This window comes from Syngnathus scovelli, chromosome 3, assembly GCF_024217435.2.
Source record: "Syngnathus scovelli strain Florida chromosome 3, RoL_Ssco_1.2, whole genome shotgun sequence".
NCBI lineage: Eukaryota > Metazoa > Chordata > Actinopteri > Syngnathiformes > Syngnathidae > Syngnathus > Syngnathus scovelli.
In genome coordinates this window covers 8820676-8838193 of record NC_090849.1, presented here as the reverse complement: position 1 = coordinate 8838193, position 17518 = coordinate 8820676, and the positions used below count along the sequence as shown (strand labels likewise).

The window sequence follows — 17518 nt, the reverse complement described above, 5'->3', positions numbered from 1 at the left end:
TCCCGACCACCAGCGATTCCTTGACGTCCGAGTTCTCAGTAAGACCCCTCCTTTTTGTCTCGCCACAGAGCGACGCCTTTGTTAGTGCCTTGATCCCCATTGCCTTTTTGTCTCGCCCCCGAGCGACGCCTTTTGTTAGTACTGTGATCCCCATAGCCTTTTTGTCTCGCCTCAGTGCGACGCCTTTTGTTTGTACTTTTTTCCACGTGTTTTCCCTCGCAAGAGGCGCTTTGATTTGTACTTTTGATCAGTGTGCTTGCTGGAATAAATCCAAGAAAGAAACGACTCTGCATCCGAGTCCTCCGCCTTGTCCCCAGCCTGACACTACCAAGGTGAATATAATACAGTCAAGCCTCGGTTTTCGACCACAATCCGTTCCAGAAGGCGGTTTGAGAAGCGAATCGGTCGAATTCCGAATAAATTTTTCCCATTACAAATAATGGATTTTTTTTTAATCCGTTCCAAGACATTTTTAAGCATTTTTTCATTTGCGCATTTTTGTCCGATCGCGCAATTGCAGCGCACCGCCGAACGTGCAAATGTAGTGCGTCGCCGACCGCGCAACTGCACCGTGCTGGTTGCATTATTGTGACAGAGCCGTCGCTGACATTTAGAAAATCCTTTTAAACTCCTGATGTACTTTCCAAATTTCAAGTGGACCTAAGTGCGCAGGGAGCTTAATTTTGTCCGATCGCGCGACTGCAGCGCACCGCCGAACGCGCAATAGTAGTGTGTCGCCGACCGCGCAACTGCACCGCGCTGATCGCATTATTGTGACAGAGTCGTCGCTGAAATTTAGAAAATATATTTAAAGTCCTGATGTACTTTCCAAAATTGAAGTGCACCTCAGTGCGCAAGGAGCTTAATTTAGTCCAATCGCGCAACCGCAGAGCGCCGGACGCTCACTGTTGCATTGCTTTAAGAGCGTCTTTGTGTTCCGAGTTGTAAAATGACGCTGCTCTCGAGCCATGCCCATCTGAAGCAGTTCCTGATCCCGTGTGTGTGTGCGTGCGTGCGTGCGTGCGTGCATGCATGCATGCATACACACACACACACACACATATATATATATATATATATATATATATATATATATATATATATATATATATATATATATATATATATATATATATATATATATATATATATATATATATATATACACACACACACACACACACACACACACACACACACACACACATATATATATATAAATAAATAAACTTCCAAGGCCTGCCCAGTTACCCACGGCACATGCACTAATGCAGAATACATGTTATGATTGTTGTGATGGCTCTTCTAGACAATTATGTCATATCAGGAACCTTACATGGTAAATATTGTATACAAAATGCAGCATTGTACAGTATGGTTGTCACGATCGGATGGAAATGGAGCAGGACGACCAAGTGCAGCTTGGACCAGGGTTTATTGAGGGAAAAGGTAAGTGGAACGAGGCATCGAGGGAAACAGACGAGAACTGGCAAACTAATAACATGACAGACTGACCGACAGGGATGGCAAACAGAAACAGACTCGAAACAGACGGGAACCACAAGGACAGCAAACGTGACGACATCGACGATCCGACGGAGGGAGGGGCAGACAGGACTTATATACACGACAGGTAACGAGAGGCAGGTGGGAATAATCACACTGATCGTGGGCACACAGGAGGGGAGGGGCGAGCACACAGACACACGAACAGAACTATGACCCGATCGGAGGCGAGTCCTGACAATAGTGAAGTGACGGCACACCTAAAGACTTCTAAATCTGATAGAAGGCAAGAGATTTCATCACATTGCATGCAGTAAACCTGAGTTTTATTCCTTACCTTTAAAGCGTCCATGAGTACCGTCTGTCCAGTTGGCTCGGCCAGCAGGAAGACATCCACCGCATCGTCCTCTATCAATCTGACTCTGGCCTTACTCCTTGGACGCAGCGCTGCATCCGCCAGGCTGATTGCATCATTATTGTGGGACTGGGTGAACAAGAGCCAACAGTTGGAGAGGTCTATTAATTCACTGTGTTTTTCTATTTGATATATATATATATATATATATATATATATACACGTGTGTGTATATATATATATATAATACATGCATACATACACATATATATGTCCCTAGGTGTGAGTGTGATAATAAATATACAATTTATTATATATATATATATATATATATATATATATATATATATATATATATATATATATATATATATAAACTTCCAAGGCCTGCTCAGGTGTGTGTGTGTGTACACGCACAAACACAGTGATATTTGAGAAGTGAAATGAAGTTTATAGGATTTACAGAATGTGTGTAATCATTACTTAAAAGTAGGCAGGTGCATAAATTTGGCCACCCTTGTTGTTTTATTGATTTGAATACCTTTAGCACTAATTATTGGAACATCGACATACACAGGTGTAGCCAATCATAAGAAAGGGGATTTAAGGTGGCCAGTCGCAAGTTGTTCTCCTCATTGCATCTTCTCTGAAGAGTGGCAGAATGGGAGCCTCAAAACAACTGACAAAACAAAGATTGTTCAACGTCATGGTTTAGGGGAAGGATACAAAAAGCTAGCTCAGAGATTTCAGCTGTCAGTTTCCACTGCGAGGAACATAGTGATGAAACGGAAGACCACAGTTCCAGTTAAGGCCCGAAGTGGCAGGCCAAGAAAAATCTCAGATAAGCAGAGGCGAAGGATGGTGAGAACAGTCAAAGTCAAGCCACAGACCAGCTTATCCGAACAACCAATGATTTATAAAGCAACATCTTGAAAATGATCAGGGGTGCCCAAACATTTGCATACGTACGTATATATATTCGCACATATGTACATATTTGCATAAACATATATAAAATATGCCTATCTCCCTGTAGTTGGAGCAAATGTTGGAGAGCAGCGCTGTTAGGGCCCAGAAGCAATTGGTATTGCTGCACAGGGAGGATGGTCCTCCACCCAAAGGGACTGCTGAGTGGCTGAACATGCGGAGTTGGATCTCCACACACCATCACTTGTCCTGTCCTCGGAGAGTTTTCTCCAGGAGAAGTTTGCCTAAATTGGTACTTGAAATAGCCAACACAAGCTATTTAACCTTACACAACATTGGCACAATGACTTCTACTCAGTCGATTACTTCACAGTTTTTTCATTCATATTTTTAGCGAAATTAATTTGTTGCACTTCCAATTCTTTATCTTTCTGTGTGAGCATGAATCATTTGAGTGTTGCTTGCTGTCATTTTTTTACCGCAGAGAGAATTGTACCAACGTGTGTTTGAAAAGTGTCCAGATCGGCACTCTGATTTCTCACGCCTGGCCAGGATTTTAACAGGAAACAGCATTGCTGTTGTGCTCGGTGGAGGAGGTGCCAGGTACTGTGGTTTTAAGATAATCCAAATGCAAACACCCCATCAGCATAAACATCCTCAGAAACATACACAACATTTCATGTGACAGATTAGAAATTTGAAATTGATACGTTGTTGATTTGCTTATCCAACTATCCCTTATTTATTCAGTTACTATACGTACGTATGGTTGAAACCCAAGCAGTTGTGAAGCTGAGATGGAAAACTTGAATCAGAGTCATTGCACCAACATTAGCTATAGCCAGTGTAACAATTTGAATGACATGAAGAAGAATGAAACCACAGTTGTAATAACTACCATTGAAGAGACAGACATTGATATTTGTAGCACTAGTTATTATAATCATCAATACATAATTTCGGGTCACCTCTAACTGAACTGTTTTCTTTACTGCTCGGGCTTTAATCACTCAATAGTAGCTCAGGGTACCGACACCTGAAGTCCTTGGAAGGGATGCCTCCCGTCGTCCTGTTGAGGACTCTCTCATTCTACAGTGGGAGCAATGGCAGTGACAATCGATCTAATCGCAGTTCAGGTTTTAATTTGTTGCATTTGTATTGGCTGTGATTAAATCATTATCCAGATCTGGAATTTCTTTCAAACTTTTAACTTTTATTGCTGTCAGATTCATATATCATCATTACGGTGGCTTCTTGGCCCGCTCTGCTCTGAGTACTCTTGGTTCACATGTACTGTCCTTTTCAGGGGTTGCTCCCAGGTTGGTATCATTCGGGCACTGAATGAGGCAGGGATCCCCATGGACATTGTGGGTGGTACCTCCATTGGGTCATTCATGGGAGCACTGTATGCTGAGGAGAAAAGCAACAGTCGAATGAGGATTCGGGCTCGTGAATGGGCAATGGTAGGTTAAAACATCTTACCAGTCCTGCTTTTTGCGCTTGCGCCTGTTTAAGTGCTCGTAAAAGCAGCTGGAAAGTTGAAGAATTTGCGGGGATTTGTGCCACTTTGTGGCTACCTGCCCAGTCAAGTCATTCATAGTTAAAAAAATGAGTTCCTGGAGATGTGAAGAACAAATGCCCAACATTTTGAGATACAGTCATGTCTGCAGGCTCTGAGAGCACTGAAATCAGATAGGCACAAACACAAAAACAGCAATGGCAAGGGGGTTAATGAAAAATCAATCACATTTCTCAGTATTTCTTTCTTGTTGTTTGAGTCCTTGTTGCTCTGTAACCAACGCAGATATTTAAATTTTTGCTGCATTTTCGTTGTTTTTTTCAGGATATGACATCCCTCTTCCAGAAGTTCGTGGATTTAACCTACCCTGTCACTTCCATGTTTTCTGGGGCTTCCTTTAACTCTGGCATTAGATCGTTTTTTAAAGACAAACAGATCGAGGTATGGTGCAATAATCCCCAAAAATGTTTTTGCAAAGAAGATCGATGACAACATTAGTAACCTCATTTAACAAAGCCTACTTGTTGGAATAATCTTAAGTGAAGCTTTGGCCTGCCAGACCTGGAGGCCTCGCCTTTACGAGTTTATCTTTCCTTTCATCTAGGTTCTTCCTTTTTAGTAATAAGGATGTCTTTTGATCCCTGTCAGCCATTTGTATCCTTCCTGTCCTTATGTTGTCTGTGTGTTTTGGTTCCCGTAAGAGGCCTTCACTAACAACGAGCAGGGCTTATTTGCATAGGTGACATGTTCTTTGTTTGATTCACAGGAACTTCATTCCTTTTCATTTAGATGTAGGTTTGGTTCATAGATTGTAGTTTATCAGACCTATTTTTCTTTGTTAAGGGTTACATACAGTTAGAAGTAGTTGCATAAAAGTTATCCCATATTTACTCAATGTTTGTTTAAGGAACTGCATACCGGTTACCTCACATTTGTTTAATGTGTGTTGAAATGTTTAGGACAAGTTACTTTTTATTATTATGTGTTAATTACCAAGTAGATAAAGTTAGCAAAGGTCTAGTTGCATTTGTTCCACAGCAAAGCCGCAATCAACGTGCTTCAGGGTATTTGACCCCGGTCGAGGAAGAGTCAGCCAACTGAGGGAGGACAGCTGGGGACGGCCTCTGCGGGGGGTCAAGAGCCAACAACGAAGTGCTAATTCACACCACACTACATTCTTTTGCTAATCAGCGTTGCTACAGACACAATCCCCCCTCCCTTAATGTAGCAACGCCTCTGTAACCAGGGCAACCATAACATTAAAAAGAGGGGCACGTGGAGGAAGGACTCAGAACTGATGGAGGTTGTAACTGAGATTGCTTTCTCTATCGTTCTCCTCGCGAGTAAACCTGTTCTGGTTGTCTTCTCCTCTTGATTCTACTGAGTGATTTAATGTCTAATCGTATTTAGACCTAACATTTAATTGGTCCTTCGAGCCGGATGCCAACACACCTGAGGATTCCAGCGGACGGCAGCAGAGATCCAGAAAGACCGCGCGCGGCAGGACCTCCCTAGGTGGGGTCCTACATCCTTTTCAAGGGCTGGCTGTCTGCTCGTCAGCTGGGATCTAAGGGTTGAAGGCAGTCCGAGGTGCAGAGGTGAAGAGAACCAGAGGGTGAGTTTGTTTTGTTTAAAAGTGTGGTGCGGCCGAGGGCTCGTCATGCCCTGTAAAACCCTAGGTGTGTAAGTAGGACAACGGAAGTCCACAGACCCTGCATAACTGAAATTCCGTGTAGGACAGTGGATGTCCAAGTAGTAGGTTGCGGAGCCGCAGAAAAGCTGAAGATAAAATTTCCGTCTATAATATCCGTAATACTGAGTGATTGAGAGTGTGAATGGGAATACGTATCACTAGATACAGTATTCCATATTAAAGCAGTGGGGAACACATAACGTGGTTCTGTGGACGCAATAGGCAAGGATTCTCCACCAGAACGCTGGTAGAAGTGAGAATCACCACAGGATCTTTTCGTTATCCCACTGGAAACACCCGACTTTAGAAACCCCTATGGTTTTACAGTTGGGACCAAATTGATTAAAATGGGGAACGGGAAGAGTAAAAATAATATCCGAGATAATCTTAAATGTAAAGATTGGAAAATAATTGAAAGGCAGGATCCCGACCGATTTAAAAAAAAAAAAAAAAAAAAAAACTCGATAAATGGGTCAAGAAATACAAATTTGAGGGACAACTAAAAACAACCAAATTGATAGAACTTAGAGGCGCCATGAAAGAGAAAACAAAGAGAGCCCCTAGAAAGATGAAAAAAGGAGATGAGGATGTGGTGTTTTGGCTCAAAGTAGCAGGAGAGGGAGAGAGGGGAGAAAAAGAGAAAGTGGAAAAGGCACTGTATTGTAGGAAGGAAGATGATGAGACTGGGCCTAATGGTAGGCAGGCAAGAGATAATCAAAATTTACAGAGAGCTAGAGAAGAAGGGGGAGGTGTAGAGGAAGTAGAGAAGCGCGTAGGGAAAGCATATGCTACAACTTCAAAACATAAGGTCATAGAGAAGTTGTATCCACAAATACCCGACACTGGTGCACAAGAGGGGTCAACCCCCCCCCCTTATGGGTTAACAGACAGAGCCGCCAGACAGAAAAACCCAATAGAAATGGATTGGTCAAAGGAAATGAGAGCAAATTATACAGAAATAGGGAGAACAAAGCAAAATGATAATGAAACCTTTGATGACTATCGAGTGCGCATGACAGAAGTATTTAAATTACACAGTGGACTGGTGGAAGATAATGCGCCCCAAGGGGCTTATCAACAGCAATTAAAAAATGCCATCCACGTAGGGTCCAGGCCAGCAATACAAATTAGGGTGATCAATAATTATATAGGCATGACCACCGGAACTTTGGAGGAATACATAAATCACGCCTTCCATGCAGAAAGAGTAGTAATAGACAAACAAAAACGAAAACAAATGAAAGCTCCGAAATACACTTTTCTGGTAGACCAGGATAGTGACACTTTTTACCAAAATGCAGGCAGAGGACAGGAAGGCCAGAGAGGGTGAGGAGCAATGTCTAACAGAGAAGGCTTTAGGGGCCGAGGAAGAGGAGTTGTGCAACCTCCAATAGAATGCTGGAGTTGCGGAGAAAAAGGTCACATGGCACGTGACTGCACATATAAACAAAAACAATAATGACTAGTACAAGATCAAAATACATCAGATTCTCATGTAATAAAGTGGGTACCTGGCAGCCAAAATTAAAGAGAAATTAGCTTAAATATACAGGAGATATTCGTGTTAAAAGGATAAAGTAAGATAAAGAAACACTGAAGTTAAAATTTGCAAAATAAATGGAACTGAATTACAAGTAACTCCTAAAACTAAAATAGAGAATAAATCTGACAAGTAAGATGAGCAAAAAGGTGTTCTTAGTACGCTCTATGTGGTTTTATATGTTGTGCGTCATCCTCTTGTGCTGGTGTTTGTGTGTGCGTGCGCGCAGAGGATCCTCATGAATGTTGTGTATATGTGTGTGTGAGTGAGATGTGTGTCCTATGGAAGAAATCCATCCATCCATCCATCCATTTTCTGAACCGCTTAGTCCCCACGGGGGTCGCGGGCGTGCTGGAGCCTATCCCAGCCGTCTTCGGGCAGTAGGCGGGGGACACCCTGAACTGGTTGCCAGCCAATCGCAGGGCACACAGAGACAGACGACCAATCGCACTCACACTCACACGTAGGGACAATTTGGAGTCTTCAATCGGCCTACCAAGCATGTTTTTGGAATGTGGGAGGAAACCGGAGTGCCCGGAGAAAACCCACGCGGGCCCGGGGAGAACATGCAAACTCCACACAGGGAGGGCCGGAGGTGGAATCGAACCCGCACCCTCCTAGCTGTGAGGCGGACGTGCTACCCAGTGCGCCACTGAGCCGCCCATGGAAGAAATCAAAAATAGGAATGTTCAGGAGGCTGTTGAGCAATAATAGGGTAATTGAGAAGTGGATGATGGTGTGCTTAAGTTGGTTGGAGAACCTAAGATGAGCAGTGTGTGGCAGTAGAGAAAATAAGACGTGTGTGGCAGAAAGTGACGAGAACGGTGGCTTGATAGGAAGCGTGCCTGCGCTCGCGCGTAGTCGCGGGTCGGGGCTGTGCGCGTAGGCCTGTGCTATGCTCGTGTGGGCGGTGGGCCGGCATCATGATTGTTGCAGGAAATGGCCAGCCTGTGACCAATCAACATTGATGCCGCGTCCTCCCCCCTCGCACAGGGGGTGCTATGGCTGTGGGCGAGGCAGGGAAAGTGTGAGTTTCTCAGAGAATCTTTGAAGCAGGGTGATGCTTAAGGAAGATGTGACAGCATTAGCATGAAGGATAAAAGGCACTGATGAGAAAAAAAAAAGGTATAACCAAAACGTCAAAATAGAGGATGACGTTTGCGCAGCGTTGTTTGTTGGTATTGTTTGTGATCTGTGTCTCTGCTATTTTTGTGTTGTCTGTGTGCTGTCAGTGTTGTGTTAAAAGGATGAAATTGGCTAATATACGTAGGTGCACAAAATAATTTATTAGACTGTAGTCTATCTGATTTGCACCGCAAAACAAAATCAATTTTGAAAAAATAGGAAATAAAGAAAAGCAAGCAATTTGTTTATGGGCAGAAACTGGTCCACACTGCATTAATGCCTAGCCTTGATGAAACAAAATTTGAGAGATGGAAAGAACTTGCTTTCTGGAATTGGATGAAGAAAAATTATGTAATAATGACATTTCAAAGCTAAATTTAAAATTTGAGAATAAGAGAGCGATTGAGCTAGTTAAAGTTAAGAAACAACAACAATGAACTATTATATTAATTCACTGGCAGTTATTTTGTTGATTTTTTTCCGATTGGTGGATTGGTTTGTCACTTTAAGAAAGAAAAACTTCCGATGCAAATGGGCAGCAATATTAACTGCCCGTACAAATGAACCGATACATATGGGCAGCCGTTTGAGCCATGAAGTTGTCACGTGATGTTGACTTGACACATGGCTCAACAGGGGGGATGAAAGGGCAGTTCAGTCGGCTTTATACAACATATGGATTTGATTCATATTCAAAACATTTATAAAAAAAAAAAAAATTGTAGAGCTTGTTTTCCATGTGCTAAACTCAATCCACAGGGTTATAATGCCTGGTCATAATAGATGCATTCTCAAAATGGATTGAATTGGCTTCAAAGTAAACACTGAATGCCTTAACAGTGGCAAAAATGTTATGTAACGAAGTAATACTTTGTCAACAACAGCTGTAGAAGTTAAAGAATGAAATTAATATCTCTAAAATGAATGTTTGATAATTGGTTTCAGGTAACTACCTATAAGAGTAACTGGTAAAAGAAATGATTGATTGCTAATGGCAAAACAAGCTGCAAACCAGAGAGAAAAAAAAAAAAAAAGAACAAATTTAATATGTCATGTGTATGGGTTTGCGACCGATTCTTTATGTTGTACCATTACCATTGACCAAAGGTTGTGTGAAATCTGTCACGTCTACTGATTGTGAAATGTGCAACAGAGCGTTCTATATAATATCCGTTGAGGAAAAGAAAAGAAACCATTGCTTCTAGAGAATGTAGTCAAGCAAAATTGTATATGTATCGACACGCCAAGATCTGGGGAAAAGCTGGTAAAAACCAAAATGTCTTTAAATTTGAGAGGCGACGATGATCTGACTTTAATTGATGCAATTAGAGTCCCCAGAGGAGTTCCTGATTAATAAGAATTAATTGACCAAATTGCAGCAAGATGGGAGTCTTCCATTTGTTGGTGGTGTACGATAAACAAAAACGTAGACAGGATAAATTACATCCATTACAATGTGCAAAAATTGGGCAATTGGACACAAGCGGGGCTTGAGGCAGTGCATGAACAGCTAGCCACGACTTCCCTAATGGCCTTCCAGAATCGCATTGCTCTTGATATGTTGTTGTCTGAGAAAGGAGGGGTCTGTGCAATGTTCGGAGAACAGTGCTGTACCTTTATCCCCAACAACACCGCCCCTGATGGGAGCCTGACAAAGGCCATTGAAGGCCTGCGATCCCTCAACACGAGGATGAAAGAGCACTCTGGCGTGGACACATCAATGTGGGACAACTGGATGCATGCCTTTGGGAAGTATAAAGCACTTGTGTCCTCAATTATAATATCAGTTGCAGTATTTACTGCTATACTCACCTTGTGTGGATGTTGTTGTATTCCATGTCTGCGTGCTCTGTTTAATCGTCTCATCACTACAGCAATATCGCCCATGGAAGACAAGATGGCCCGAGTATGCCTAATGTCTGAACGCCAACATCCATCCATCCATCCATCTTCTTCCGCTTATCCGGGGTCGGGTCGCGGGGGCAGCAGCTTTAGGAGGGACTCCCAGACTTCCCTCTCCCCAGCCACTTCATCCAGCTCATCCCGGGGGATCCCAAGGCGTTCCCAGGCCAGCTGAGAGACATAGTCTCTCCAGCGCGTCCTGGGTCGTCCCCGGGGTCTCCTACCGGTGGGACATGCCCGGAACACCTCCCCAGGGAGGCGTCCAGGAGGCATCCTGATAAGATGCCCGAGCCACCTCATCTGGCTCCTCTCAACGTGGAGGAGTAGCGACTCTACTCCGAGTCTCTCCCGGATGACCGAGCTTCTCACCCTATCTCTAAGGGAGAGCCCGGACATCCTGCGGAGAAAACTCATTTCGGCCGCTTGTATCCGAGATCTCGTTCTTTCGGTCACGACCCATAGCTCGTGACCATAGGTGAGGGTAGGAGCGTAAATCGACCGGTAAATTGAGAGCTTTGCCTTTTGGCTCAGCTCTCTCTTCACCACAACGGACCGGTACAGGGTCCGCATTACTGCCGACGCTGCACCGATCCGCCTGTCGATCTCACGCTCCATCCTCCCCTCACTCGTGAACAAGACTCCAAGATACTTGAACTCCTCCACTTGGGGCAGGATCTCATCCCCGATCCGGAGAGGGCATTCCACCCTTTTCCGATCGAGGACCATGGACTCGGATTTGGAGGTGCTGACCCTCATCCCGACCGCTTCACACTCGGCTGCGAACCGTTCCAGCGAGAGCTGGAGATCACGGCCTCAAGAAGCCAACAGCACCACGTCATCTGCAAAAAGCAGAGACGCGATGCTGAGGTCCCCAAACCGGACCCCCTCAACGCCTCGGCTGCGCCTAGAAATTCTGTCCATAAAAATTATGAACAGAATCGGTGACAAAGGGCAGCCTTGGCGGAGTCCAACCCTCACTGGGAACGAATCCGACTTACTGCCGGAAATGCGGACCAGACTCTGGCATCGGTGATACAGGGACCGAACCGCCCTTATCAGTTGGCTCGGCACCCCGTACTCCCGAAGCACCCTCCACAGAACCTCCCGAGGGACACGGTCGAACGCCTTCTCCAAGTCCACAAAACACATGTGGACTGGTTGGGCGAACTCCCATGCACCCTTGAGGATCCTGCCGAGGGTGTAGAGCTGGTCCACTGTTCCACGGCCAGGACGAAAGCCACACTGCTCCTCCTGAATCCGAGGTTCGACCTCCCGACGGACCCTCCTCTCCAGCACCCCTGAATAGACCTTACCAGGGAGGCTGAGGAGTGTGATTCCCCTGTAATTGGAACACACCCTCCGGTCCCCCTTCTTAAAGAGGGGAACCACCACCCCAGTCTGCCAATCCAGAGGCACTGTCCCCGATGTCCACGCAACGTTGTAGAGGCGTGTCAGCCATGACAGCCCCACAACATCCAGAGCCTTTAGGAACTCTGGGCGGATCTCATCCACCCCCGGGGCCCTGCCACCGAGGAGTTTTTTAACTACCTCAGTGACTTCGACCCCAGAGATTGGAGAATCCGCCTCCGAGTCTCCAGGCCCTGCTTCCTCAATGGAAGGCGTGTAGGTGGAATTGAGGAGGTCTTCGAAGTATTCTCCCCACCGACTCACGACGTCCCGAGTCGAGGTCAGCAGCACGCCATCCCCACTGTAAACAGTGTTGACGTTGCACTGCTTCCCCCTCCTGAGACGCCGGATGGTGGACCAGAATTTCCTCGAAGCCGTCCGAAAGTCATTCTCCATGGCCTCACCGAACTCCTCCCACGCCCGGGTTTTTGCCTCAGCAACCGCCGAAGCTGCGTTCCGCTTGGCCATCCGGTACCTGTCAGCTGCCTCCGGAGTCCCGCAGGCCAAAACGGCCCGATAGGACTCCTTCTTCAGCTTGACGGCATCCCTTACCGCCGGTGTCCACCAGCGGGTTCGGGGATTGCTGCCACGACAGGCACCAACGACCTTACGGCCACAGCTCCGGTCGGCCGCCTCAACAATGGAGGCGCGGAACATGGTCCACTCAGACTCAATGTCCCCCGCCTCCCCCGGGACGTGGGAAAAGCTCTGCCGGAGGTGGGAGTTGAAGCTCTTCCTGACAGGAGATTCTGCCAGACGTTCCCAGCAGACCCTCACAGAGCGTTTGGGTCTGCCAGGTCGGACCGGCATCTTCCCCCACCATCGGAGCCAACCCACCACCAGGTGGTGATCAGTTGACAGCTCCGCCCCTCTCTTCACCAGAGTGTCCAAAACATGCGGCCGCAAATCCGATGACACGACTACAAAGTCGATCATCGAACTGCGGCCTAGGGTGTCCTGGTGCCAAGTGCACACATGGACACCCTTATGCTTGAACATGGTGTTCATTATTGAAAATCCATGTCGAGCACAGAAGTCCAACAATAGAACACCGCTCGGGTTCAGATCGGGGGGGCCGTTCCTCCCAATCACGCCCTTCCAGGTCTCACTGTCATTGCCCACGTGAGCATTGAAGTCACCCAGTAGAACGATGGAGTCCCCAGAAGGAGCGCTCTCCAGCACTTCCTCCAGGGACCCCAAGAAGGGTGGGTACTCTGAGCTGCTGTTTGGTGCATAGACACAAACAACAGTCAGGACCCGTCCCCCCACCCGAAGGCGGAGGGAGGCTACCCTCTCGTTCACCGGGGTGAACCCCAATGTGCAGGCGCCCAGCCGGGGGGCAACAAGTATACCCACACCTGCTCGACGCCTCTCACCGTGGGCAACTCCAGAGTGGAAGAGAGTCCAGCCCCTCTCGAGAGGGCTTGTACCGGAACCCAAACTGTGCGTGGAGGCTAGTCCGACTATATCTAGTCGGAATTTTTCTGCCTCGCACACCAGCTCGGGCTCCTTTCCAGCCAGAGAGGTGACATTCCATGTCCCAAGAGCCAGCTTCTGCAGCCGGGGATCAGACCTGAACGCCAACATGTTGATGATAACGATGAAGATGAAATTTTTGCACTTGAGTTGACAGACTTTTTTCCAGATCTGGGTGTTTCCGAATGATGATGATGCACCAATTAACCTTTTGGGTGTAAACATATGCTCATACCTGTGATCCGACAACTGAAAATCGAGTGAAGTGGTTGTTCTTGGTGATGTAAAAATTGAGCAAATATGTGATAAACAGGGGGAAATGTTGGAATAATCTTAAGTGAAGCTTTGGCCTGCCAGACCTGGAGGCCTCGCCTTTACGAGTTTATCTTTCGTTTTATCTAGGTTCTTCCTTTTTAGTGATAGGGATGTCTTTTGATCCCTGTCAGCCATTTGTATCCTTCCTGTCCTTATGTTGTCTGTGTGTTTTGGTTCCCGTAAGAGGCCTTCACTAACAATGAGCAGGGCTTATTTGCATAGGTGACATGTTCTTTGTTTGCTTCACAGGAACTTCATTCCTTTTCATTTAGATGTAGGTTTGGTTCATAGATTGTAGTTTATCAGACCTATTTTTCTTTGTTAAGGGTTACATACAGTTAGAAGTAGTTGCATAAAAGTTATCCCATATTTACTCAATGTTTGTTTAAGGAACTGCATACCGGTTACCTCATATTTGATTAATGTGTGTTGAAATGTTTAGGACAAGTTACTTATTATTATTATTATGTGTTAATTACCAAGTAGATAAAGTTAGCAAAGGTCTAGTTGCATTTGTTCCACAGCAAAGCCGCAATCAACGTGCTTCAGGGTATTTGACCCCGGTCGAGGAAGAGTCAGCCAACTGAGGGAGGACAGCTGGGGACGGCCTCTGCGGGGGGTCAAGAGCCAACAACGAAGTGCTAATTCACACCACACTACATTCTTTTGCTAATCAGCGTTGCTACAGACACAATCCCCCCTCCCTTAGTGTAGCAACGCCTCTGTAACCAGGGCAACCATAACATTAAAAAGAGGGGCACGTGGAGGAAGGACTCAGAACTGATGGAGGTTGTAACTGAGATTGCTTTCTCTATCGTTCTCCTCGCGAGTAAACCTGTTCTGGTTGTCTTCTCCTCTTCATTCTACTGAGTGATTTAATGTCTAATCGTATTTAGACCTAACACTACTTTTATCACTTCTCACCTGCTAGGACTTGTGGTTACCATACTTCAACATTACAACAGATATCACAGCTTCCTCCATGAGAGTTCACACTGATGGTAAATATTAATTTCAAAGAACCCCACTCCTATCACCCTTTTTGCTCCAAAACCAGAAAATCTCATGACGAGAAAATATTGATGCGGCATGAACAATGAAATTCTTGTCTAATAGAATGTTTGAAGTGCTTCCATTCATTTTCAATGTTTAAACTCTGCATTTCCTGTTAGGTTCACTGTGGCGTTATGTCCGTGCCAGTATGTCACTGTCTGGTTACCTTCCTCCTCTTTGTGATCCCAAAGATGGACACTTACTGATGGATGGGGGTTACATCAACAATCTACCTGGTAAGACCAATCATAAATAAGATGACATCACACTAAATCTGAGTTATTAGGTAGGAACAGTAACGTTCTTAGGATGTATTCAGACCTGACTGTTTGGTCCGCTTTAAACGAACCAGTGTTCCATTGTAACGCTGGTCCAGACCTTTTGTGCAGGTGTGAATACACGCAAACAAATCCTGGTGCGGATTAAAGAAACAGTTCGAAAGTGAACCAAGACCACTTGAAAAAGTGGGTCTCGGTTTGCTTTCAAGCGAACTCTGGTGCGGTTCGCTTCAGGTGTGAATACAAACAGCATAGATCCGAACCAACAGCACAAATATGCAGAGCAGGAATGCAGCGCGTAGGACTCGCATGTTTTCCTCCATTTCCGGGCCTGCTCAGGTCATTGTTGTCCAATGGGAGCACAGATCGTGGGTGTGTTTACAAAATATACTTCGCTAGCAAAATGTACAGTCTGAATAGGAACCACAACAAACGAAAACAATTTAGCCCGCTTTTGGTCCGGACCAAACAAGCGGACTAAAGGACTTTTCTGGTCTGAATACACCCTTAACTAGGAGTTAATCAGAGGTCACATCCAGTTATTTTCTATACTGCTTGTGCTGTATACCATTTGTCACCAACCTTTATGAGCTTTGCTCAAATTATTAACAGGTAGATTTTCTTCCTACGAACACTTGGATTTGGTCATGTGGTACAATGCTGACCTTTGACCTACATATACTAGTAGGCGGTCCTTTTTTAGTTTTTTAATATTGGCATGTCTAACCCTAACCCTAACTTTACACTAAAGCAAGTGTGATTTTAAAGGTATGGCAACAATAAAGATCAGATGCAGATTACTGGTAAGTATTAAGTAAGTAAGTATTTTTTAGAAGGGCAACGCACACAAATATAGACAAATGTCACTAGTGAGATACACTACTTTAGTATGGGCCTGTGGGGTACTCAAGTGGTCCTTGAGGTATCCTTACCCACAGGCACCAACACCTGCTATATTCTGTGGCTTCCAATATACCATTTGCACTCAAATTTACATGTATAAGCAGTTTAGAGTAATCCACTAACAGAGGAAGCATGTTATAATAATAATGCATTGGATTTATATTGCACTTTTCTATAGAAGTGTACAGTCATCCCTCACTTACCTACTTCGCGGTTTATTTATCGCAGCCTCAGTATATAGCGGATTTTTCCAAAAAAAAGTATTCAAAACAAAATTCCAAATTGCAAATTATCGCACGAAAGTTGCACGCATGCCAGCAGAAGGCAAGAAGTGCTAAAAAGATTAAATTAAAAAAAATTGTTAATTAAATTAAAAAAAAATTCAAAATTGAGGAATTATGGCATGAAAGGAGTTCTAAAAACATATCAGTATGTAGACTTGTACCTTGTTGTAAAAAAAGTTGTTATAATAATAAAAGAGTTCTAAAAACATTTACTTATACCTTGTTATAAAAGAAAGGTTGTTATAATAAGAGTTCTAAAACATATTTACAGTATGTACACTTTAGTTACATCTACATATGTTACACACACACATCATATTTATATTTGTTATTTATACATTATTTATAGTCAAGGTATGTATATAATTTACATTACCTTCATTCAGGGGCGGCTCGGTGGCGCACTAGGGAGCACGTCCGCCTCACAGTTAGGAGGGTGCGGGTTCGATTCCACCTCCGGCCCTCCCTGTGTGGAGTTTGCATGTTCTCCCCGGGCCCGCGTGGGTTTTCTCCGGGCACTCCGGTTTCCTCCCACATTCCAAAAAACATGCTTGGTAGGCCGATTGAAGACTCCAAAGTGTGAGTGTGAGTGCGATTGGTTGTCTGTCTCTGTGTGCCCTGCGATTGGCTGGCAACCAATTCAGGGTGTCCCCCGCCTACTGCCCGATGACGGCTGGGATAGGCTCCAGCACGCCCGCGACCCCTGTGGGGACTAAGCAGTTCAGAAAATGGATGGATGGATGGATTACCTTCATTCAGTCAAGGTATGTGTAATTTAAATTACTAATACTATACTAATACTAATAATTAATCCTTTGAATTACCTTCAATTTAGTTCTCTGAGAAAAAAAAGTCACAAAATGTGAAAAAAAAGTTAGAGAATGTGAATGGCACGCAACAGCAACATGAAAGTATTTTATGACATTACATTCAAAATCCATATTGTCAAACGCACTTTTTATCAAAGTGGCACCGGCTTCCCGTTAACGGGTTTGGACCAGCCGGGGTAAGGGGATTCGTCCGTAATCTAACCACCCGAGTTAAATTGACTCTACCACAATCAATCTAATTTCTTTACGACGCCAATCCCTCTCAAATCACCCGAAGCTCGAGCCGAGTAACTCAATTCGAGGCAAGACTTCGAAATTACCGCGTCGTATTGATGGCTCCCCTTTTTTCTGTTTGAAGCTGTTGTTATGTTACGGATATTTTTAGATGTCTTTGTTAAGACCTCA

General features: G+C 44.8%; 2 protein-coding genes and 1 long non-coding RNA gene across 8 annotated transcripts in view; 2 read left to right on the top strand and 1 right to left on the bottom strand.

Annotated features, from left to right (window-relative positions):
- The window catches only part of LOC125965758 (patatin-like phospholipase domain-containing protein 7), a 67864-nt gene extending 62205 nt beyond the window's left edge, over nucleotides 1-5659 (top strand). For 2 of the 5 annotated variants that reach the window (XM_068650128.1, XM_068650129.1), the window contains 6 exons: nucleotides 1852-2020; nucleotides 2898-3080; nucleotides 3273-3391; nucleotides 4095-4251; nucleotides 4632-4748; nucleotides 5346-5659. In XM_068650128.1, coding sequence (XP_068506229.1) covers nucleotides 1852-2020; nucleotides 2898-3080; nucleotides 3273-3391; nucleotides 4095-4251; nucleotides 4632-4748; nucleotides 5346-5408 — 808 coding nt within the window. In that variant the 3' untranslated portion in view covers nucleotides 5409-5659. Of the gene's footprint in view, nucleotides 1-1851; nucleotides 2021-2897; nucleotides 3081-3272; nucleotides 3853-4094; nucleotides 4252-4631 lie in introns of those variants that run through there. The other 3 variants (XM_068650127.1, XM_049716597.2, XM_068650131.1) reach the window with 3 other exon arrangements.
- LOC137840146 (uncharacterized) overlaps nucleotides 1-17518 on the bottom strand; it is a 47634-nt gene that overhangs the window by 15559 nt on the left and 14557 nt on the right. The window contains exon 2 of the long non-coding RNA XR_011086611.1: nucleotides 1844-1990. This is a non-coding gene — a long non-coding RNA (uncharacterized lncRNA). The remainder of the gene's footprint in view (nucleotides 1-1843; nucleotides 1991-17518) is intronic.
- The window catches only part of LOC125965777 (patatin-like phospholipase domain-containing protein 7), a 32389-nt gene continuing 29807 nt past the window's right edge, over nucleotides 14937-17518 (top strand). For both annotated transcript variants that reach the window (XM_068650137.1, XM_068650138.1), the window contains exon 1: nucleotides 14937-15054. In XM_068650137.1, coding sequence (XP_068506238.1) covers nucleotides 15028-15054 — 27 coding nt within the window. In that variant the 5' untranslated portion in view covers nucleotides 14937-15027. The remainder of the gene's footprint in view (nucleotides 15055-17518) is intronic.